Consider the following 25,214-nt stretch of genomic DNA (forward strand, 5'->3'; position numbering starts at 1 on the left):
GGCATGACTTGTGCATCGGAATAATAAAAACGTGCCCACACTTTCTCTCAAACCTACCACCACATTTGATGTTCTTCTTTTCAGACTGTGATCTCACATCAGTGGGGAGAGGTGGTTCAGACTGGGGGGTAGGGCAGGAACAGGTCTTCTCGGTCATGCTGAAATCTCATTGGGGGGCTTCTGACCAATGTCCCACAACCCCTAGGTGAGTTCCTGTACCACGTGCTACAGTCTTGGTGAGATTGGAGCCATCAGTGTTCAGTCAGTTCATCACCAGCCTGCATTCTAGTTCTTAAAGAATGACCCAGACAAGAGGTCTTTAATTAGAACTTGAATTATTATCAGTTCATGGAAAATTGATCATTTTCAGCCGCTTACACAAATTGTACTGATAACTTCAAATCTCAAAATGTCAAAGAGCTGAAGGATCATTAATTCAATTTAATCACTGCTTGGGTGCACTACAGTGAACTGAGACCTGTGACAGCAGGCACAAGGAATGCTGACAAATTTAAAGAATGAGAGGTAGTGAAATAACCATAGACGAGTGATATCAACCAGATTCCATATTGCCTTTCCAGAATAAAAAGAAAATGGCCTCATCATTGGTTTGATGAGAAAGCAGATCACAAAGTAAAAGAGAAGGGTTTGATTTTCATTTCAGGAACCCAAGGTTCATTAACTCAGCACAGCCTTTGAACTCAGATCACATGCGCGATCGTGTGTGATTATGGTGTATTACACATGAAAGATGTTTTTTAAAGGCCACAAGTCAGTGATGTCACTTGTATTTGGTGTGTTTTTTCTACAATGTGCAGTATTTTGTGCCCATTAAGTAAATGTGGAAAAGAATTGTGTTCTCAGGCAATCAAAGTGCAACATGCAACAGATGAAAATGTCACGGACGTCCAAAGGGACTAACCCTGGGGAGCAGGAGAGCGGAAAAAGACCCATATGCGTAGCGGCAAGACGGGAAAAAGGCCCGGGCTCATTAGTGCAAAGAGTTCAGGAATGCCGTATAGAAACCTATGCCCTCAGAGAGCGGACGTGGGGCGCCCTGGTGCTAGGCGGGTCTCAGGACATCCGAACGTCAATGCTGAGTGAGGACAGAGTGCAAGACCCGGCAATATATAGCCCAAGGGAAAGAGAGGGACAGGAAGGACAGAAGACCGGAAACTAGGGACAGGGCAGAGAAGGAGCACCCTCTGGCTGCAGAGGGCGTGACAGAAAATCCATTTATAGTATATAGTAAGACAAAAATCCACTAATACAGTAAGACAAAATGAAGTCATTATAAAGTTTTAGAAAAGAAGGTGATACAATATTTCTATTTGGGGTGCTATCTGCATGGAGTTTGTATGTTCTCCCCATGTTCAGGTGGGTTTTCCAAGGGAAATAGACCCTGGGCGGAGTCAGAGGGAGAGAGAAAACAACTGAATTCCAAAGGCGACCGTTATCCAAATCGTCAGGCGAGAGCGAGGTCGGAGATCGGGAGCAAAGGGTCAGAAATCCAGAGGGTCACAGGAAAAAACAAGAGGTCGGACTAAGTTGCAAACTGGATGCGTAGCTCTGGCTAAGGAAACCTCAGTAGTGAACGAGGACAAGCCGCAGGGTGGGAGTTAATAGGCAAGGGGAGTGAAGTTAATTCGTGAATGATCGGGTGCTCGGGGGAATGTGACGGTGTCTGCGTGTCTGCGTGCCTGCGTGCGGCTTGTGACATTTTCTCCAAGTCCTCTGGTTTGCTCCCACAGTCTGAAGATATACTGGTAGGTTCACTGGCTTCTGGGAAAATTTACCCTGATGTGAGTGAGTTTGATTGTGTCTGTCTGTCTTGTGATGGACTGGGGTCCAAACCAGGGTGTGTCCCATATGTGGGAAAGGCTCTGGCTCTTCTGCAACCCATTAGAAAATTGATGGATATTTCTATTTCTTAAATTCTGGACAGTAAAACTACAATGTTATTTATGCAAAACCCAATGTACAGCTCAATTTTTTAAGGAGCACAGTGGCTTTTGTAAAACCTACATTTTGTTATTTTGAGCTAGAGAGGTCTTGAGACTTTTACTGGCTTCCAATAACAGATAACAGAATAACAGAAGATGTGATAAACTTCAAATGCCTGTTGTTTATGAAAAGAAGTCCACAGGGCAAAGTCAAGCATATGTTCCTTTACAACCATGTGTACCTCCATAAATGCTGGTCAGAAGAGATTCCTGACCACAGACTTCGTGACTTGAAGAATCTTCTTCTGTCGCAAACATTAATGTAGATGTAATGGCAGAGAACTGCTGTTCAAGTAAATTCATCTCAAAGAATAAAAGTGCAATAGACAGCTTTCTGTGGCTACAAATGATTCTGACAATAAAGCATTAATTCTGAAGCTGTGAAAATTAAAACGCACTAATAGGTCAAAAGTGTAGTTGACCCAGTAAAGACATTCGTGTGAATGAGAACAAACCCTATGGCCCTGGGCTTCACTGGTGAGGAGCTTAGCCAATGTCATTATCCAGCCAAGCAGCAAAGATTACTTTCTTCATTTAATGTAGCATTTTGCTGTACCCTCGATTTAGATTTGTTAATGTTTTCCTATAGGTAGCCTTAACACAGAGAAAAATACAAAATGCCAAGAACAAAAGGGGGTTGCGCAATAGCTTGGCCTGACGCAGATTGGTCATGCACAAGACTGAAACTAGGTACAAGGCGTGCATGAGCGCTCCGGACAAATTGCACAATCTTTTTGAAAGCGCAGGGTTGGGTTTTGTTTCTAAATCGCACGGTTTGGACAAAGCACAACCTCACAATGACCTTGGAGAAAACGAGAAAACTCCCTTTTAAGAGTTTTCCTGCGTTGCAATCACAAACTGCTGCACTTTGTGGTCTTCTAGAGGGCAAAGATAGTTATTACAGGCACCTCACTAGCCGTTTTCCAGCGAGATATTATTTGTCCCAGGACCGCGGGCGACAATATCGCCGGTACGGTACCAAGCATCGACCCTATCGGGTCTGCGAAAGGTACGGGGTGTCAAGAGTGCCTTCTACAGAGTGAATTTTCTGAGAATCCCTGTCGCTAGCTATGAAAAACGTCAACAGAATTCTTGGGTTGAAGAATTTGAAACAAAAAAAATACAGTAGTCAGTTTAAACGACAGTTTACTGACTGATTCTCCTTTGGCTGCTAATCAAAACAAATTTCCCCTAGGGGACAATAAAGCTTGAATTGAAATTGAATTGAATTGAATTGAATTGAAATTGATTTATTTTATGCAACCTTTGTTCTTAAAATACTTAGCAAGTGTATTCGATTTTAACATTAGAAAGGGAAAATTAATCTCGTTCTTAAAGTAGGTTTTCAGCTTTAAAGTAATTTTTTTGCTTTTAAGTCATCTCCAAAACATTCTAGTTTAAAATGACATTAGACAACGCACTCTAGTGGAGAAACCTGCAAAAGTGGTAGACAATAATTTAAAGAGAAATGCACATTGTAAAACACGAATAAATCTGAACAGAAATCCTTATGGGAAACTAGGAAGGAATGCGCGATCTGATGTACTGAACTGTCCAACAAGAGTGAAGAATACTTATATCGTGTGCTGCTTGAAGATAACTTATTCTGAAAGTGATTCCTTGGCCTGTCTGTTGATTGATTGATGATTTGTTCAAAATGACCTAATTCTGAAATGAAATGATTGGTTCTTCATTACCTTCTGTAAATCGCATTAAACTTTTTATATGTAATATGGTGCATAAAGTCACTGATTATTCTAGAGAACATTACTCCTGTTTTTATGTAGCCACAGTACAGCTCTTGTCCTCAGATTGTATGGTCCTACCATACATGCTTGCTGGCATTTTTTTCCTATAGGCAATAATGAGGGCTGACATGGTGTGCAGTAGTGAGAATTGCTGCCACAAAGCACAGGGACTCGATGTTTAAGTTCCAGGATGCTACTGCATCCTGTTTATATGTTCTCCCTGGATTCGCATGGGTTTCCTCTAAATACTTTAGTTTCCTCCCACTGGTGGGTTAATTGCCTTCTGGGAAAATTGGTCCTGATGTTAGTGTGTGTATGTGATTGTATCTGTGTGTGCACTTTGATGGACTGGTGTCCCATCCAAGGTGTATCCTGCCTTGCCCCTTGAGCTGGATAAAAGGGTTAGAAAATGGATAGATGAAAGCAGTAATGATTTAATAAAATAGTATTTTCAATGCAATTGTTCATTCTGCTTTAAACTTGTATCTCAAAACAAGTGTTAACTCTTAGGCCAGTGACCTGATTGAGGATTGCCAGGGTTCATGACCTGTTCTCATCTAAACAAGAGGACAGAAATAGAAACTCTGAGTGAAGAATGACAGAACAAAGAACAAGCCCAATTTCTTTACGCAAAGGGTTGCGGGAGTATGGAATGAGCTATTCATGTGTTGATACCAATAGCCTGGCTTTTTTCTTGTAATGGCTAAATGAGATCTTTGGATCAGTTAGCTAAATCAAACAAGCCTGATGGACTGAACTGTCTCCTGTGGTTTGTAACCTTTCTGATGGTCTTATGTTCTTGTGGTTGAACAGGAAATGTACTATTGTACTTCATCTGACAGTGTTTGTTGTGTTGAGACCTTAATGTTATAGCAAATGCAAATGCAAATCACAGCCTTTCGTTATAAAGAATGCATACATTTTCATGAACACTGCGAACTTGGGATAGTACTCAAGTAGAAGCAAGAAAATAAAAAATTGCAATTCAACATTTGTGGCAGGAGGTCTTCATATTGGGCTAAAATAGTTTAACATTACTATGCTTTTAGAGGCAAACAGTAGGAATTATGATTATCCATTTTAACAATGGTAATAATAATACATTTAACTGACAATGCCCAGACAGAAGTTGGGCTAACCTTTCAAAGGAATCAAAACCTCAGCTGTATTTTATTGACTTAAAGAAAAACAATCTTCTGAATGAAATCTGAAATCTGAATGAAAAGACTGGCCAGACCAAAGGTAAGGTAAGCTACAATTTTGGTACTCAAAGAGGTGTATAATCTTGAATGTATAGATGGCAGCAGTGAGTTGTAAATAGGTCTTATAAAGTGGAAAACAGATTAATGTGGAAATCAATCAGTGTTAAGGGCAAAGGACTATCTGGTCATAGTGATGAGTCCCATGTTGTATTAGCACAGTACGTAAAATATTTTGTGTTCCAAATCTTTGGGGCATTGGAACTTTTATATTGAAAATACTTTTAATTTATAGCATGATGTCTAAGATACAATTTGATGGTTTCCTGAGGATGGGAGCCTCGATTTATGTGAGCACCCACAAATGAATAGAGGACAGATAGTGTGCTGCTGTTAAACAAGCATAAAGGACATAATTGTAATTAGTGTTTGTGGATAAACAACTCTCAGAAAAGGCAGAGTGAAAAATAAATGTACTGTACCTCATAACCACAAGCTAAAGGTCAATACATGGCACAGTTATGTGAGCCTTTGTACAACCAGACAGCACTACAAAAGGTGCTCACACTAAATTAGAACGATAAATCCCTAGACAGGGAAAAACACGTGCAAATAACAGATCTCAGCTTGACTAATTTCTGGCTTTAAAAGTGTCTGTGTGAGGGAGGTTGTCCTGTTAGAGTTAAATTTAATGTGTTTGTTAAATTTAGTAACTAATTGCCTTTGAAAACTTTGAAAAAAGAGAAACAGTGCTGAAATTGACTCAGGGCAGTGCAAATGGGAATGAGGAATTACTTTCCATGTTAAAAATAATATGTTAAAGGGGAGTGAGTCACAATTCCCTCAAGCTTGAAAACCTCAGATCACTTATTTTTCACCACAGGTCTCATAAAGAAAATAGGATAGAGTATTATCTCAGACTGTCCTTTTTAAAATATATTACAGATATTTTCATGGTTTTAAACAAAATTAGATGTATGTATGTTGCGTGTCGTTATAGTCACGATCAATGAAGTCCAGAACATAGCTTCATAGTTATTCCTCTTCATCTCCATTCAGGAGTAATGAAATGCAAATTAACAAGGTTGCAAGGAATACACATCTGCAAGCAAGTGTTAATATTTAATATGAATCTGTCGTGATAACCTGGAGTAAGGCGAAATATACGTCCCAAGCCTGCTTTGTTATTTTAACATACTGCATTAAAATATTGAAAATACAACACATTTACTACAATTTGCCACCAACGAATTAATTTCCCACAATCCTTCGCGTGCAGCGTGTCGGAAGTAGTTCCGTAAACAAGGAGACCCGTGGAAACCGATCGGCATTTCCGGTGTGTTGTCACAGCCCAGGCCTGCCTGATTGCTCAGCACCGAATAGGAAGGGTTCGGGGAGGAGCGCTGGTAGGGGCAGCGGTAACGTGTATTCTACTGTGTGCTTTGACTTTCATCTTAGACGCTCTCATACTGAGCATAAAGGCGCTGGAAGGGGCACCTTCTCTGAGTAGTCTGTCAAGGGCTGTTGAGCACAAAGTTCGGGAGCCCAGCCGAGCAACGGAGAAACACCGGAATACGGTCGCGCCACTCCAGTAAAATGGGATCTAGAGCTTCGACATTGCTGAGGGAGGAAGAGATTGAAGAGATAAAGAAGGAGACGGGCTGTAAGTAGCGTCGGATTGGAGGAAAAGTGCATTCCGCTGACTAGTCTTGTCATTCTCGGTGCCGTGTGAGAGATCCCCAGTTTGTGATGGGAGTTACCCGGGGAATGCTCCTAAATTAGAGTTGGGGTCCGACACATGGTACACTCGCCGTAGACTTAAAAAACCATTCACCACATACCTGTTTGTATTATTTTAGATAGTAACTCCGTACTAACGTAGAGTATGGTGGATTGGTGCTTTTCTACAAAGAGGTAAAGTACGCGTTGCTTTTGTAGTTACGGCAAGAACGTAGTGTTTGCAGCATTTACAGCTGGTCACGATCTGTCACGGTGCTGATCGATCTACAGGTTATCTCTGTTAAACGGAAAAGCTGTTAATGTCGGTTTACCGATGCTTCACTATTTAATTGAGTATCCCCATTTGCTATTTTAAAAGTAAGAATGTCGCTGCTGAAAATTTTAGTTTAGCTAGCAGACGCAATGATCCCAGGTGATTTACAATCGCTGAGTTGTATAAGTAAAAGAAACTAGTTGATGTAATAGTAACGATACAATGGCTAGTACAAGGTAATAAACTATCCAGTTAGAAGTCACTAAAGGCATTACAGGCTCATAATTAACAGTATGAGCAGATGGTTAGCTAACCACGTTAAATATAGATTATGGATTCGTTTAAATATCTTGACTGAGTGATGGGAATTTTTGGTCTACATGAAAACACTTCCACAGTCATCGCATGTTACTACATTACATTGGTCGACGTGGGAAGGCTTTGAAAAGATTTGCAGTTAAGCACTGCCCTAGGATGAAGTATATTTATACTTGTTTTCACAGTTCTGTTCTCTGAGACCTTGCTAGGTTCCTCCCCGGGTGCCCTCTCTCTTCAGAGGACAGACAGTCCCACACACCGATGTTAGTGTTTAGTTTGCTGCTGTTTTTGGTAAATAAAGCACTGCTTTAAAAATGCTGTAGTGTGTTGTGGAAACTGAACAATGCTCGATGGCTAATCTTGCTTAACCCCCGAACTGGACTGAATGCAAGAGGGATATGAAAACTTAGCACATCTCTGTTAATGCCTTGAGAGCTACTGACCACTTGCTTTAACAGTTATAATCTTGACTGGGTACAGGGTTAAGGTTTCAAGTCTGTACACAAATTAGGGTGTTCCAAGAAATCAGAGTTATGCAGGTGTGGCTCTTGTAAATGTGTATGTGTACACAATAAATTACAAGCCTCTTTGACCGAGTCAGAGGTGTCAAGGTGACACTGCATTAGTGGGAGAGCACGAGAGCACAGACATTTTGGCACAGTGAGTCTGTCTGGATCTGACGCTGAACACTTTTTCTTCTATATGTTAATGATCATATTGAATAATTGGTCCTTCCATTTATATTTATACTTCCGACGTGTGTATGTTTGTTTTTAAGACCTGGGTTACATATTATTATTCATTACAGAGAAATATGTCAGTCAAGACATTTGTGGGTAGAAGTCTTTCTAAATACCAATCAGTTTACCATCTACAGCAGCGATCTCCAACCTCGGTCCTGGCAGACCCCGTATCCGGAAGGCTTTCTATGTCACCATTAATTCACCGGTTTCTAAAGCTATGGAACAATTCCATTGTGATCAGTTAAACAAGAGATTTGTCGGATTAAGTTTCAAGATAATTTAGGAGTAAAAGCCGAGTGCTGGGCTCTTCAGCCCTCAAGCATCAGAATCCTCTTAATTGCCCAGACTCTACTTGCTTGATTCATTGATAGCATACAGGTGTTGCAGATCTTTAAAAACAGGTGATCTATAAGACTAACTGCATTGGGATTCTCCCAGACCAGGTCTGTAGACTCCAGAGCTAAAGAATCGTTTAATCACGGGTGTCCAGTCCTGGTCCTGGAGGACTGGTGTATCTGCAGGATTATAAATCTCTTTAATAGCAATGGCACCTGAGCAGCAGGGAGAAGCTGTTTGGTGTCCAGTTATGCCAGTGCCCACCTGAGTCAGCTCTTAAAGAGCTGAGTTGCAATAAATACCTGGCCCTTGGGCATACTGGCTCTCCAGGACCCTGACTGGATAGCCCTGCAGTAAATTATGTTCTTTGGATTGGGACTATAGATAAGATCACTTTATTGGCCATGTACAATTTCTTGCATTAGGAATTTGGATTTTTGCATACCCCAGCTCACTCTCCATGTGAATCACAGACAGGGAGAGAAGCTTGGGGTCAGAGTGCAGGATCAGCCATTTATATGGCACCCCTGGAGCAGCTGGGGGTTAAGGGCCTTGCTCAGGGGCCCAACGGAGTAGGATTCCTCTGGCGGCCATGGGATTTGAACCGGCAGCCACAGGCGCAGATCCTTAGCCACAGTGCCATAGCTCCGCCCACATTTTTTTTAAAGATAATAATAATATATTAATATTAATAACTTACACTTATATAGCGCTTGTCTAGACACTCCACTCAAAGCGCTTTACAGGTAATGGGGACTCCCCTCCACCACCACCAATGTGCAGCCCACACCTGGATGATGCGACGGCAGCCATAGTGCGCCAGAACGCTCACCACAGATCAGCTATCAGTGGGGAGGAGAGCAGAGTTATGGAGCCAATTCATAGATGGGGATTATTTGGAGGCCATGATTAGTAAGGGCCAATGGGAAATTTGGCCAGGACACCGGGGTTACACCCCTACTCTTTTCGAGAAACGCCCTGGGATTTTTAATGACCACTGAAAGTCAGGACCTCAGTTTTACGTCTCATCCGAAGGGTGGCGCCTGTTTACAGTGTACCGCCCCCCTCACTATACTGGGGCATTAGGACCCACATGGGCCGCAGGGAGAGCACCCCCTGCTGGCCCCACTAACACCTGCAGCAACCTTAGTTTTTCCCAGGAGGTACTGACCTGGCTCACACCTGCTTAGCTTCAGTGGGCTGCAAGATAAGATCTTTTGATGTTTGAATCCTTCTCATTGGACAGGAAGCTACATCTTTGGCCCAATTCTTTGGTGTTTATGTGCATTCATGGCCAGAAATATTTTCCACTCCAGGTCCAAGCTCACCTATAATTAATAATTGCCTACACTATAAAGTCCCATATTAGGTTTCTATGATATAGGAACAAGTAATAGGTTTATTTCATGCTGAAAAAAAGAAGAAAGGAAATGCAATGTTTTGGCTGTGGAGCCTTTTTAGGATGTGCTCACACCTCCTTTCAGCATGGAATAAACCTATTACTTGTTCCTTTGCAGCCTATGCATGCTGACGCAGCTACCCACCTGAACTATTTCTGTGATACAGTCTAATATCCTAAATATTTCTGTCACTGATAAAATTAAAAGGAGTGTTTCCTTAGTAAAGTTCAAACCCTCTGCTTTTTGAATGTAGATTTTCAGGAGGGTGTGGAGTCCTGCATTCTTTGCTTGTGATACTCAAGCTGTTCTGTTTTGTAGGAGTAAAGTATATGCCATTCCTTAGCTTTGTGGGGGATATGTGATAGAAAGGCAATGCGCTGTGGACAACTTGAATTTGAAATAGTATAGTTAAATACGTTAGGTAGGGATAAAAGGTGAGTATCTGCCAGACGTTTGGCAGTGTACTTTAATAATAATAATAATAATAATAATAATTGCTTACACTTTTCTGGACACTCCACTCAAAGCGCTTTACAGGTAATGGGGACTCCCCTCCACCACCACCAATGTGCAGCATCCACCTGGATGATGCGACGGCAGCCATAGTGCGCCAGAACGCTCACCACACATCAGCTATCAGTGGGGAGGAGAGCAGAGTAATGTAGCCAATTCATAGAAGGGGATTATTAGGAGGCCATGATTGGTAAGGGCCAATTGGAAATTTGGCCAGGACACCGGGGTTACACCCCTACTCTTTTCGAGAAACGCCCTGGGATTTTTAATGACCACAGAGAGTCAGGACCTCGGTTTTACGTCTCATCCGAAGGACGGCGTCTGTTTACAGTATAGTGTCCCCATCACTATACTGGGGCATTAGGACCCACATGAGCCGCAGGGTGTGCGCCCCCTGCTGATCCCACTAACACCTCTTCCAGCAGCAACCTTAGTTTTTCCCAGGAGGTCTCCCATCCAGGTACTTACCAGGCTCACACCTGCTTAGCTTCAGTGGGTTGCCAGTTGTGAGTTGCAGGGTGATATGGCTGCTGGCCATATCATTTAATTTACTGTAATGGTTCTGTCTGCTGCTGGTCAGTCTGATCCAGCTGATGGACCTCAGTTTAGGGGAACCTTGTGTTCTGTTTTAATAAGCTGAAAGAGTAGACCTGTCCTGCCTGAACAGGAACTAATTACAAAGCCGTTTGATTTGGCTTCCTAGTTTTATCATTTACCTTCTGGTTTATTCCTTCTCCTTGAACATCATGATCACCACATACAGTAGGACTGGAAATTACCCGATCGACACGTGCTCTGTTCTTCATAGTGGTAGATTGAAGTGAAAAGTATTCTGAGGTGGGTAAAAACCAGCACTCACTGTGCAGGAAGTTTGAAGTATGAATTGACACTGAAATCTAAACAAGCGGAAGTCTCGCCTAGACTGGTTTTCAGCAGACGTGTGTCAGCATTAATCTCACATGCCCTTGCAGATTTTAGTCGAGGAATTTGGTGGTTAATGAAAACAAAACATCCGTGTAATCAGTAATTCCAGAACAGAATAAGCATTTGCCTGTTAATGAATTGTTTTTTTTCTTTTCTAGTTTCTCACAGTCAGATCACACGACTCTATAGCCGGTTCACCAGCCTGGACAAGGGAGAAAACGGCACTCTGAGGTACTGAACTTGAGAAGAGCTCTGTCATTGCCTGTGGGCTGACTAGTCTCTGTGCATGTTAGCTGAGGATTGTGAAACACGTCATCCTCTTTTGCAACAGGACCTATTGCTGAACTGGATAGAGTGAAACATTTTTTTTGGCCTTGCAACGAACACCACAAAGTAAACAAAGCTTATAACAGTGACTTATTCCAGCCGAATCTCCTTAATACATATTCAAGGCAATGATCCAGGACTGTTTCTGTAATAACGTGATTGAATTTACTCAGAAGGTTAAGTTTACAGTTTTGTCAGTAACTAGTAGCAGACCTGTCCATTAGTCGGTCCTTTGCCCAGGGAAGTGTTCAGGTAAAAGATGCAACAGCAGCAAACCTGCAAATTTCTAATAATACTGTTCATTCAACATTCTACAATAAACTGTTTTAGGTCAGGGTATTTTCATTATTTTATTTAAATTTTGTTAATACAAGGGGTCCAACTCTGATTCAGGTAGGTCAGTAAGTCTGCAGGTCTTCTAGAAGAGCTGGTTTAGGTCATTAAGAGCTGTTCTGGAATGAACTCACCCAGACTTCAAGTATTGAAGATGGGCCACCCTGAATAAGAATTGTATAGACCAGAGCCACTTCAGATCCTCTCCATTAGAGAACTAGCTCGTTAATTATTCACTCGACACTTAGAAGTATCAGTAGAGCATATAATCATCTGGTGGTAAGATGCGAGATCTTCACTTGAACTTGAATATACTCTCGCACCAGAATTCAAATCAGGTTGAGCTTTAACTACACTTCGGCAGATAGGAGTGGTTATTCTAATTGTTATTGACCTGTTGATTGGCGTTGTAAAATAAATTTAATATGACCGTAGTAAAAGTTATAGTGGTGAACATCATAGACTGGAATAATTTGTTTCCATTTCTCTTTTTTGGGCTTTTGAAAAAGGCCGATTTGAACATATTTCAATGTTTTTTTTTTTGCTTTCTGCTTTTTTTTTTGTTGCTTTAAGCATTGCCTGAGGGTAAACTTTCATTGCACAGTGCAATTTAAAAAAAAATAATTTACTCCCAAATCACAGCATATCTGGAAAAAGAATAGTTTGATTTTTTTTTGGACATGGGAACTAGATGAAGAGGACTACAGCGCTTAAACTTTCCTTCCCCCTCATGAATTGAGCTTTGTTTCCTCTAAAGCTGGTTGCCAGCAAATATTTGGTATCTGAACTGGGTGTATGTACCTTGGAACAAAGGAATGGTTGGCTCAGATAACCCGTTGCAGGTGTGGGGTGGTTCCTGCCTTGGCTTTGCTCTCTTCCAGAACCATGCTGCTTCAGAGGCATTTCAGTGATTCATGTGTTTAAAAAGCTTTTCATCCCTATTGAGAAGTGAAGCCACTGTGCACCTTTGAATTGAAAAAGATGAACAATACAGTATCATCGGTACACTAAAGTACATTTGGAAATGTTGATTAATTCATGAAATACATATTGCTATTAAATCTCAATATGTCGTTGTCGTTGATCTGCAGTTGCAGGCATGCCCCGAAGAACATGGTGCTCTTCCTAGTATTAACCAGTTTTTAATTAAGAATTGCAGCTTAATAAATTGTTATTTATAAAAAATGGATTAGCAAATGAAAATTTTAAATTGTGATCCAGTCTCTTAATTGGCATTTTTGTGTATATTCTGACACCTGTGACATTAACTTATGCAAAAACTTGTTTGAGCGGTCAAGTACCAGAAAGCAGCCAGTCATATAGGCCCAGAAACACTCTTCCCTCCCACAGGAGCAGAGTATGTCAGTGACTAGTGAGATTATTAATGACACATTTCAGATAGGGGAAGTGTGTCAACACAACAATCTGTTTAGTCATGGAGAGTCCTTTCTTTTTTTCCATTTAGTCCTTTCTTCTGTAAAATTGTTTTTTCCTAAATCCAATATGTATTTTGGAAGATGGGTTGCTTATAATAAGATGTTTTGTTTTGCTGCATACAAAATATCCTAATGAAACACTGTCCTTTTATTTTTTTAAAGCCTTTTGGCACACCCTAAATTGCTTTCTTGATCTGACAAGAGTGATTTTGATTTTGATCTGACAAAACTTTTCCTTTTCAAGTGATAATGGCCAGCTAATTAATAAGAAGTTTATTTTATGTGTGGATTCATTGTCAATTTTAATTTAATTTGTGAATTTTGAACTTCTTCAGCTTGCTTTTTGTTCACAGTGGAAGAGATGTTATTTCAGGTTTAAGGATAAGTAGAAGTACTTCAGTAGAGCATGCATTTTCTGGTGTATATATACTTTGCAACTCTTAATTCATGGCAGCAGTGTTGTTGGCTTTAAAAGTCAGAGAACATTTTAAATTTAGAACAGTTCACATGTTCTAAACAGTTAAAATAAACCAATCAACACAGCACCTTTAGGATAAAAGGCCCTCATTTGTAACTGCAGTATATGCTCTGCTGAAATGGATGCACTGAAAAGCACAGAGCCTTCTTGTGAAATTGTTGGCTAATTCAAATAACTGTACAGTACCATGACACCTGTGCAAATAAGAACAATGAAATTTGATTTGCATACAAATTGGAAGTCGAACCAGAAAGACTTGCACTAAATATGTAAAGGATCCAGTATTTTCAGACCACCTACACGTTTATTTCAGAAAGTTACAAAAGCAAAGGAAGGACAGATAATAAAAACTTCAAATTACAATCAAGTAAATTCTTCTCTAGCACAGCTGTAGTTTCTGTGCTTTGGCCAATTAATCTTGTTCTGCGACAGGCTGTTCTTTTGCAATACAAGGAAAAACATGTTGAACAAATTAAGTGTTGTGCCAGTTTCCATTTATTTTCACAACTTTAGTTCGTGTTGGAGTTTGTGTTTAGCCCCTGTTGCATCCCTGAGTGGTGTTTTTATTTAGCTTTTCCAGTGTCTGAGAGACGATTTTTGAAAAACAAGCTTGTTATGGTGGGATATTCACAAGCCTTTATGAGAGCGTTGTATTGACAGGGTAGCACAAGACTCGGCTGGAACCAATTAGCACTAAGCTGCTAAATTACTGATCCTGTTTGTAGTTTAACATGTAGGGAAAGTCCGTGTCTTCTTCTCAGTGACCTATTTCCTGGCATCTTTTGTCTGTTTTTTTGAGTCTTTGAGGGATTCTTCCCAGGAAGTGGAGACTATGTTTTTGGTGGTTTTGCAGTACCATCTGAATTTTAAAACATGCCTGATCTGTCAGTGGTGTTTCTCACTAGCATTTACCTGTTCTGGTTTTGTTTGGTCCCGTCTTACCTAAATTGAGGCTTTTGTTTTTATTTTATTTGGTTTAGACCACGTAACAGCTTATGAATCATGGGTATATGGTCAGAAGAGACTGATGTTTCAAACTTCCTTGTTGAAGTGAAAAGTAATTGCCAACACAGTTAAGGCAAAGTCAACCTGGTTTGAGCTGTAATGTTTACATCATAAGATGTTTGTGGATTACCCCTCTTATGTTCCAAAGAATTTAATGTCCATGAACAGACACGATATATTGACATCAATAATTCACTGTCCCTTATCCTTTTTTCTCAACTTGGAGGACACATACCAGTTTCTACAGTCACATTCTCCCCTATTTAGTTGTAGCAACCCAAAATAGTGTTTTTTTTAAAGAAACTGAGTAGGTACATTCCCATAAATCTCTTTGCCTTCGAACATGGAGCCCTCGTGGAAGGAATTAGACAAATTTCCTGCCAGGGTTAGTCCCTAAATGCTCTCGCACAATGTCACTGTAGAGTGAAAGTTGGGAAATTACTTTAGATTTGCTGTGTGACATTGAATGAATGCATCTTCGTTAGCTGGCCTCTGAGTTTGCTCTGGTGTCACTTTAGGAAGGAATAGTTGTAATTCAAAATAGCTAATTTTCATTAATGGACACAAATGTGAGCAAACTGCCAGCACCCCAGAGTGGTTGTACTTTGTTGTCAATGTGTTGTTTTCGTCAGTTGTGTATTATGGTTTAAATGTCTGCAATGCCACTGCTGTGAAATTTCATGGACAAATTCATTTGATCTGGGAAAGGAAAATAATGCCTCTTAAGTAAATTCTGACGACTGAAATGAAGGACATTTACGAATCCCATCCTGATCTTTCTCTTCTCTTGACAGCCGAGAAGATTTCCAGAGAATACCTGAACTGGCCATAAATCCCCTAGGCGACAGAATTATCAATGCCTTCTTTCCTGAGGGGTAAGATATGATTTTTTCAGATTGAGCTGTGCTGGACTTTCCTTTATGCCTGAAGTTAGAAGAGTCCTCTCAAGTTGTTCTGGCCCAGGTCTTCAATTACGTTTTGGAGTTACCGTAAAGAAATTGTGGATTGTAAAATTATGAAACTCGAAATCTGGATGTCAGAAAATGGGATGTAAAATCATTATCTTTTTAAGAGAGTTCTATGGCATTTCATAACATATTTAGAAAGAGGGATGAAAAAAGTCTATTTTTCCATAAACAATAAAATAAACAGTTAAAAAATTAGCTTAGTAAATCTTCATATGATGACAAAAGAATTTAGCTTTTTTCTTTTCTTTTTTTCTGTCACCACATTGAAAATGGAGGCTTATGGTTTTCATCCGCCTTTTAGTTTTGTGATATAAGCAAATTTTTAATTATTGTTGTTTTTCTATACTTGGGTTTTCCCATCTTAAAAAGATGGTTACACACTAATGACGTTATCTGTATTATTAAATCTAGCGAAATCTGTACGTAGCAGCTGTGGTTTTAGGTGTTGTTTTCTGTGCATGTGGTTTTGAGAAGCCATCGTGCAAGTAAGTAGTACCCTGCTCTGTATGTTCGTGGCTGTTTGTTTTTCAAAGTATACCCTTCTTCAGGGATTTTCGACACAGCCATGTGTTATTATGAAGAAAGGGTACAATCTTTTCATATTTGTCACAGCCCCAATGTCTATAAATATCATACACCGAACCATGTTAGCTACAGAGTTCATTCCAAGAAAGAGGACACATCGGAAACATGGATTTCATTATTTTCATCAAGTGAACAGTTAAAAATATAAAACATGACGTTAATAGCTCATTCAGCCAATAGGGACTCATGATTTTCTATACAGAAAATAATTCATTGTTCTGCTCTTAGTTTTAAAACAGCCTTTCTTCCTCCGGAACTTCTCTTGCTATTCTCATCCATGAATTGAATGTTTTTTTTTTAAAAGAGTGCTTTATAATAGTAGTCCCAAATTGACTTTTAAGGTGTGTCAAGTAGTCTGAAATAGACTAAAGTAAATAAACATGAAACGAAATTTATTTAGCACCTATACCTTATGAAAAAGCTTTTGAAAACTCAGAAGCATAATTATTCAACCCTTCATGTGATCTTGCACAAAACAAAATTAATGAAATTGATGGAATGGCGTTCTCTCTTTTGTAATCTTTTAAAATGGCCTCACTGATCTCTGTATGTTCTGTAGGAAATGGTCATCAGACATGGGTGACAAACTCTAGAAGTGCTTAGGTTTAATATGTGCATTTTCCTCATTTAAAAGCTGTTGAATCTTAGGAGTAGGCCGTTATGGCGTCTTCACTAGTGGAAACTGCAGTGTTTTCTCTTTTGCCATTGTATACATTTAGCTGTGACGGTTTGTGTTGCAGTTCAACCCATGTCTTCCTAGTGGGGGAAAAAAGCAGTTTCAGCTTAGTCTGTGATTCATTAGCAGTGTTGTCTACAAGCCATTTCTCGGCAAATCCTGTCTTTTTTTCCAAAGGAAATGTCAATGTGAGTAGTTTTATAATGTCCAGGGAGTTTCATGTCAAAGCATTTTAATATGCCAAAATAAGTCTTGGTTCTATGTTTTGAATGAGCAATAGCCAGTTCTTCAAAGTTTTTTTTTTTCTAGCTTTAAAGAGGTGTGTTGTTGAGAGCACATGTAATGAACATTGGACTGATGCCAGTGTCCCTGACTTGCCTACCACCCAGGGAGGACCAGGTGAATTTCCGTGGCTTCATGCGAACTTTGGCTCACTTCCGTCCCATTGAGGACAACGAGAAGAATAAAGACTCCAACGCCACTGAACCTCTCAACAGCAGAAACAACAAACTGCTCTGTAAGTACTTACAAGGGCACTGTCAAGAACGAGAGCATTTTAGGTTAGGTTGTAAGACCGATCTTAGGAAATAATGCATCCAACTTCATTTCTGTGTTTTTACTATAAAATCTGTGAAGACAAACATCTTCACTTTTTCCCCGTTTCCAACACCAAACAATACTTACTGGCAGTTACATCTTTTACAGATTATTGAATTTACACACACTCTAGCAAACGAGTGAGTGTTCAGTAATCATTAAAGAGATGTACTGTACAAAAGTATAGTTTATATTTAGATGTATTCAATATCTATTGAGATATTTATTAACTTTAAATTAAGAAATGACAATACAGGAGAGGGAGAGTCGTTGGCTGTTTTGACTGCAGCAGTAGATAAATGGGTGAACCTCATGTGACAGCAGCTGCTGTGCAGGTTTGAGTTTTTACAGTATAGGTTCTAGTTTTCTCATCACTTTAAAGGAAGTGGGCATCCTAATGGTTTGCTGTACATCCCAATACCTAGCAGATGTTATATTACTTTCTTTCGTCATGCGTAAAGACCCAGAAATAAATCAAGAAGCTTGGGTTAAAGGATCACACCAAGCCCGAACAGCATTCCTCAATGTGTGTCTTTTTTATAGTGTGGTTTGTGGTTTTTAGTTTCTCACTATTTCTAGACAAAAAAAACCTTCCACTTGGATGATTTTCAATGTGGCCAGTGATGATGAGACTTTACACATTTAGAATGAGTTCCTCTTTCTTCACCATACACACAATAGCCCTAATTTTACATTTCTTACAAGTGAGAATATCACATAACCCTTAATCTGTAAATTAATTTGTTTGTTTTTCCTCTTTGTCTCTAGTTGCTTTCCGTCTCTATGACCTGGATAGGGATAACAAGATTTCCAGAGACGAGCTCCTACAGGTATGGGTTACAGTCCTCACTGTTGTGAGTTCACTCTTTCTGAAGGCAGGATGTAGAGCTCAGTAGAAATTACTGGGCCTTCTACAGAGAAGAAAAATCCTTTACCCATTTAACACTAACGAAATTCATGATGTACCTAAAGCTGGTTGAATCATTTAAGCTCCAGAATTAATAGTTGATCTCAGTTAGTAGACGAGGAGACTGGTTTTAATCCACTTGTTCTAGAAAATTGGATTAAGTAAATCGCGGAATTCTTGGTCATTTAAGACTGCTAACAGATATGTGGGTGTATTTCCAGTTGTGCTGACATTACTGCAGATTTCTTGAATTTAAATGTGAGTCAGCTCTACAGTGCCTTACAATATAGTTGGGCTAAACCAGTTGCGTTGTCTTTCAGACTGGGCTGAGAAAGCTGTGTTCGACCTCAGGATAAGAATAGTTTTGATCACACCCATTGTTCACCCACTGGTCAGGTGTGTAGTGTCAGCATGAGGTTACATCATCAGTAGAGTTAAAAGTACAAAGCCACTGGGATTCCTTTTCAGGCTCTTTGGTAACTTATTGTGTTAGCTAAGACCACCCAACTCTGTTTATCAAAATAACCACATATTATACTTAAATGTTTTGTTCTAGAAAAGGCCAGAGCTCATACTCTAATACTCAATATCCAAGCTTTAAAGGCCCCAATGTATTGGATTAAACTGGGCAAACTTGTAAAACCTCAAATATCTGATTTTGCTGTTTTTCTAAACATAAGTTTCATCCAAAAGATGTACAGTGGACAGCTACTATAATCATAATTCCATAGTACATTTACAAGAAATGATTTAATAACCCTTGCTTTGTCAAGTCCTCCCTACATGTAACTGTGGTTGAGTGATTTCACTGTTATTCAAGCATCACGTCACTCAAGCCCTATTTTAAATTAATCTTTTCTTCTGTCTCAAAATGCCGAGTGAATAAAGATGGTGATGGTTAAATAGCCTCTCATTGTTTGTTGCTATCTTTATTATTTATCTGTTTGTCTGACATGTTTAAGCTGACTGATTGTGTACTTGCTGGAAAAATACTTATGTATGGTTTTACATGTTCATTACAGCAACCTAAGGCACTAATGGACTCTCATAATCGATACTAAGGTCTGTGAGTCATGTTAAAATGAGACGGCTAGAACTTTCATAACAATAGTAGGAGAACTGAAGCTAGTTCTTGAATACTGTCATTTAACCAGGACCTATTTCAAGGCCTGTTGAGTTTTTTTTTTGTGGACTGGCTATTCACCTTGTGTGTAAGGCAAGCACAGTGGAGCACTTGTGTAGTTTGCTATGCAACTTAGAGAGGAGTACAGTAATGGTGCCAAGTTAGGGAGTGTGCTTTCTGTGAATTATTTAATTTGCTGTGTCTGCTGTATAGGGTTTTATAATTTTCCTTAAGACATTAGTCGGGAAGATGCTGTCATTAGCTCTTAAAAGCTAGCGCTGGGACAAAGCCATAGATGTGTCATTTATCTGAGGTCATGTGTGTATGGTCACTAGGAATGTGCTGTCACTAGGAATCATCTCCTGGAAATCAATATTTAGCAATCCAGTAGGTGTCAATTACTGTTCTGTGCATTTTCTGCACGCCACACATGCCACAGTTTCCCCCCAAAATTGCTGGTGTCGTTTCTAGGTGCTGCGTATGATGGTTGGCGTCAACATCTCGGATGAGCAGCTGGGCAGCATCGCTGACAGGACGATCCAGGAGGCAGACCAGGACGGGGACAACTCCATCTCCTTCTCAGAGTTCATAAAGGTGAGACGGCACAGTTTCTTTCTGCGGCTAGATCCCCTGACCTGCCTCTTCTCATAAGTTTGACATTGCCGACCACTAAGGCGTTTAGAAATGTGTGGGCATGCATTTGGAACATTTAAAACGCCAAGGTCACTCTGCCTTGTATTTCTATCCAATTTCTGCTATAGCCTCTGCCAATGTTTCCCAAGTAAGTAGATGGCAGTCTGCAGTGAATTTGTTTTAGATTGACTTATGGACAATTTTAACCAAAATAATATTTACCAAAAACAAAGATATATGAAAGTATATAAGATAAGATCACTTTATTGGGCATATACAAGTTCTTGCATTAGGAATTAGTCTTTTCGCATACCCTAGCTTGCTCTCCATAAAACACACAGACAGGGAGAGAAGCTTGGGGTCAGAGTGCAGGGTCAGCCACAGTACACACCCATGGAGCAGCTGGGGTTAAGGGCCTTACTCAGGAGCCCAACGGAGTAGGATTCCTCTGCTGGCTGCGGGATTTGAACCGGCAACCTTCCAGCCACAGCCACAGATCCTTAGCCACAGAGCCACTGCTCCGCCCCATGTCTCATGTATATATACATGTATTCACAGTGGTAAGAAGAAGAAAATTTAACACATTTTCTTCTTCTTTTTTTTTTAAACCCGGTTGTCTTCTGATGCAAACAGTGGTAGTGTTGTAGACTGAACTGAGTGTTGTGGGGTCTTACAGGTACTGGAGAAGGTGGACGTAGAGCAGAAGATGAGCATCAGGTTCCTCCATTAAGAAGCGACATTGACCAGATGACATCATGCCAACTGAAGGATCAATCACATCTGCATTTCTTTAGATATGGACAGTAGTACTCCCTATCACTATATACGCTAGCTGAACCAGAAGGTCATGGGTGTCTGTGACCTTTCTGTCTTGTGCTCTTCTGTGAAACAAAGGGAATTTGTGTGCCTTGGTCATGTGTATGGTTAGTAAGTGATTTCCAAATCTTTTTTTTTTATTTAACAAAGGATTTGAAAGATCCTGAACAGCATGAATGTCATTCCATGTGAACACTGGAAAGCATGTTAAAATGATGTCTTTGAGTACTGTTTCTACACAACTACACTTCATGGATAAAGTATATAATTCATATATAATCTTTCAATGTCCATTTTAATTTTAAAGATTGGTTATTATCTATGTCAGATGTTGATTTCCTGGATTTTATTTGTATCTTTCAATATCAACTGATCTCAGTGGTTCTAAATGACATTTGTAGAATCTCACAGCAGATGTTCCAGTTGTAGGCATTTATTCTGCTAAACATGATCTGATACACTGCACTGTCAGCTCCTCACTTGAGTACACGAAGGCATATTTGAAGTTAGTAAGGGATTAAGGTTATTTAGGTCTAGTGCCATGAAGTCTTTCTTAGTGTTTTTATTGCTTTGATAAACATGGACTTCCGCTCATTATGCTCTGGAAAAGCTAACCGCATCTAGTGGATTGCAAAGGTCAGTCTGACTCGCTGTCACATTCCAGAAAGCCCCATCAGCATCCTAATGCCCAGTGTGTTACCTGAGCATTTGGCAGTACTGCCTGTTTTTTTCTTTCCAAATTTGCTGTTGTCTTAACTCTTCACTAAAAACATTTAGAAGTGCCCATGTACAGTCCCAATTACTTATCAGATGGTCAAGATGATCTGATTTTAGGTTTGTCATAAGTGGCTAAAAATGGTGTTGATGGATCAAAAGGCTGTTGTTGCCTTTTGGTTTGTTGGGCATGGCGTACAGACCAATAAGGCAGAATCACAAAGACTGATGCATAGGTTTTTTTCTCATTCATCGAGTCAGCAGGCTTCATAAATGAACATAGGTGCGTTTTAGTGTAATTGACAGGACATTGTAACATTTGTCAGTATATACACTATTAATTGCTTAATGGTTTCATTTACTTTTAAAGGGGCCTTAATGTATTTTGGTTTGATTTTGTTGTTTTTGTGTGTATATATTGAAATGATTAAACTGGAAAAATGTAAGTAGATTAATATAAACCTGTTAAATAAAACTATGGGAACTTGTGTAATTACAATTAGGAGCATGCCGCAGCTGCTATTGAATACTTTTCCATTGAAAAGTATTATTTATCAGTTTTGTGAATCACAAATATAGCTCAAATTGTGTGTTACTGTAGAGGTAATATAATCGCACACAACCATAAATTTTCTGAAATGTATAAATTTCAAGCAGTTTAAATGTCACTCAAATAAAACTCCCAAGTGCCATGCTTATTACAGATTCATGCTTTGACTCTCGTGTTGTCTTTTGGAAGAGGTAAAATTGGAGATCTACTATCTGCATAAGATTCTTAAAGCTGTCTTTGCTCTGGATAATTGCTCGGTGTGACCAATTAAAAACCTGTATACCTAAACATTTCTTCAAGGAGGAAAAACTTTTTTAGTTAAGAAAAATAAATCCCCAATTAGCATGTTTTATTTTTCCCCTCCTAAAACGTTTTATGAATTTCCTGAGTTATTTTAAGTACTACTTAAAGTTGGTTGTGGGATGCATGTGGAACACTTCCAAGAGTCAGTACTATGGTCTATAATCCTAAGAAAGCCTTGTTTTATTAGGTAGCTTTTAAACCTCCTTTTCAAAAAGCACTCAGAAACCTCCTTGGGGCTTCCTGTCATTTGCCCCCATGTGGATCTCAGTTTTCTTTAATTAGGCCGATTTTGTTCTCAAACATCAGATTTTCATTGGTTTATTAATTAAATATCAAATGAATTTGTTGGGACAAGCCAGACCATGGCTCGTCATGGTACAATTTCAATTGCTTTGATGCACATGGAATTCAATACAGTCGTACAACCAGTTCAGCAACCACCGGACAGAAAATGATGTGCAAGGCTATTTAAATGTTCTTTTGGTCTTGTTTGCTCTCCGGATCATGATGCCAAGGTGATTTCTCCATAATTCTGAATGTCGCTTCCTTATTTTGTGATTCATTTATTTTCAGACAAAGTGGTTTAAAGTTCATGTACAATGAGGACTTGAAATGTGCCAACCTGCATGACCTATTGTAACATGACACCAGCTACTACATTGCAGTGTACGTGATGTACCTAGAAGTATTGTATTATAACAGGGGAAAGATCATTTAAATTGTAGCTGTCCAGAATGCTTTTATGCTGATCATTTATTCTAAATGTTTTTTTAATAACTTTTTAAAAAAAATTTGGGAGCAAAGGACAATCAAGCATGCCTTCATTAAGTAGTGTCTTAGTTGTGATTAGTGATTTGTGATAGACTTAGTGATTTGAGAAGATTGAATGATTCCCTGAATGGAAAGGTGACTTTGTGCCTCAAAAGTAATGTCTTTGAATGGTTTGTGCTCCCTGAGCCGAGGTTAGGATTTAACCCTTGGACTCTGGGTGCAATAATGATGATTCAGAAGAAAAAAGCAATTTAAAGAAGCTGTGAAAGACTTGCTAAGAACAGGAAGAATGCATGGAGAAGAAATTCTGGACTTGGGGTGCTGGAATTTGTATGTTCTCCCTGTGATTTAGCGGGTTTCCACCAGGTTTCTCTGACAGTCCCAAAAAATATTGGTAGGTTAATTGGCTTCGGCGAAAACTGGCCCTGGTGTGAGGGTGTGTACGTTTGTGGCTGTGTGTGCCCTGCGTGTCCCCATTAGGGTGTTTCCAGGGTTATCCGGGTGTATCCAGTGTATCTGGGTTAGGCTCCAGCTCCACTGTGAACCTGTACCGGCTAAAGTGACAATCGGCAGGTCACATTGCAAGAATAGATTGTTTCACCGATGATTCTGAAGTCTGCTAGGTTTCCTTTGTCAATGTCAGTTTCTTTGAGGATTCTGAATACCTGATTCATAGTCTCCTCTGTTCAGGATTCAGTTATTTTAGCCCGCCACTGTAGGACGTTCCTTTAAAACCAGGCATGTATCACGTTGTTCTACTCTGGACTGATACCACAGCAACAGTGTTTTTGTAACACGGCAACTAAAACTGTATGTAATACCGTGTTCTAAATACAGAATTTGTACACTTACATTCTATTGGGGCCTGTAAGAGCACTGTATACGTTTAACTCAACACCCATGGAATCCGGTTCTACAATTTTAACTATCAGAACCTGACTTGCTCGCTTAGTGCTTCCTCACATTTGTGTTCTAGATGAAGAGAATGGATCAGCACACATAGCAGGGTCAGTGTCACTGATCCCTGTAAAACATAGACATCAAATTCTTGTACATAGTTAATATCTACAAGCCCACCATTTCCAGTCTTATAATTTTATGTTTCTGCTACCTTTATAAAACATTTACATTTTATATGAAATATCTTCTGACAGTTATTTTCTTGTTCTGAATTTTGTGGTCTTGTTAAGTTTCCTTGCTGTAGTACTCTTTAAATGTTAGTTAATCCTCTCATTTGGGTATAATCTGCGAGTCTTTTAACTGCACCAAAATATGGACCATTATTAGGAAAATTACTTTCTAATTATAAATTGGACTGAGCCCAATAGTAATTCGAAAGCTTCGTGTATGCTGTGTGCATGTACAGCATGAATACGTTATTGGTAATTATATAATTTTGTATCCACATTCCTTTAATAGAAACTTTTCGATTATTTTTATGACTGAACTGACCTGTGTGTTTTTATATCTAGATTAAATGTTAAAACGGCTTACTAAACATTTTCGACGTTGACCTTCAATTGTGTATAAGCCAACCGTTTTTTCCCCTTGCTGCATGATACTCATTCACCTTTTTATTAGACCGCAGCCAGCCTGCGAACTGAATTAAAATTCCCTTTTTTGTCTCCAGAATCATTCGTTTTGTAGGATTCCAAGACAATGTCCAATCGCCGCGCAGGGCTGGTAGGGAGGGCGGTGTCCTTTAATGTTATTGCGCCATTTTGTCCAATGGGGGTCACCTAAAGGGTGTTGAGGCGGGATCTTCATCTTGAGTGAGGGGACCGTGGAGCAACGACGAACGAGAAACTGCTCGTC

The 25,214-nt window shown here is 39.6% G+C and overlaps 1 protein-coding gene across 1 annotated transcript; it reads left to right on the forward strand.

Moving 5' to 3' along the window:
• The first annotated feature begins 6,315 nt into the window (after positions 1-6,315).
• On the forward strand, positions 6,316-22,484 carry chp1 (calcineurin-like EF-hand protein 1). The gene is made up of 7 exons (XM_006632554.3): positions 6,316-6,613; positions 11,336-11,408; positions 15,551-15,631; positions 17,375-17,502; positions 18,351-18,412; positions 20,084-20,206; positions 20,922-22,484. The coding sequence occupies exons 1-7, from the start codon at positions 6,547-6,549 to the stop codon at positions 20,973-20,975; spliced, it is 588 nt and encodes a 195-aa protein (XP_006632617.1). The 5' UTR covers positions 6,316-6,546; the 3' UTR covers positions 20,976-22,484.
• The last annotated feature ends 2,730 nt before the right edge of the window (positions 22,485-25,214 follow it).

This window comes from Lepisosteus oculatus, chromosome 8, assembly GCF_040954835.1.
Source record: "Lepisosteus oculatus isolate fLepOcu1 chromosome 8, fLepOcu1.hap2, whole genome shotgun sequence".
Taxonomy (NCBI): domain Eukaryota; kingdom Metazoa; phylum Chordata; class Actinopteri; order Semionotiformes; family Lepisosteidae; genus Lepisosteus; species Lepisosteus oculatus.

What these genes read in the sequence shown, in the direction of transcription:
- chp1 (XM_006632554.3), top strand. Translation starts at nt 6,547, where the DNA reads ATGGGATCTAGAGCTTCGACATTGCTGAGGGAGGAAGAGATTGAAGAG. An exon ending in GATAAAGAAGGAGACGGGCT is followed by an intron (nt 6,614 to 11,335) that starts GTAAGTAGCGTC and finishes TTTCTTTTCTAG; the next exon opens with TTTCTCACAGTCAGATCACA. An exon ending in CAGAAACAACAAACTGCTCT is followed by an intron (nt 17,503 to 18,350) that starts GTAAGTACTTAC and finishes CTTTGTCTCTAG; the next exon opens with TTGCTTTCCGTCTCTATGAC.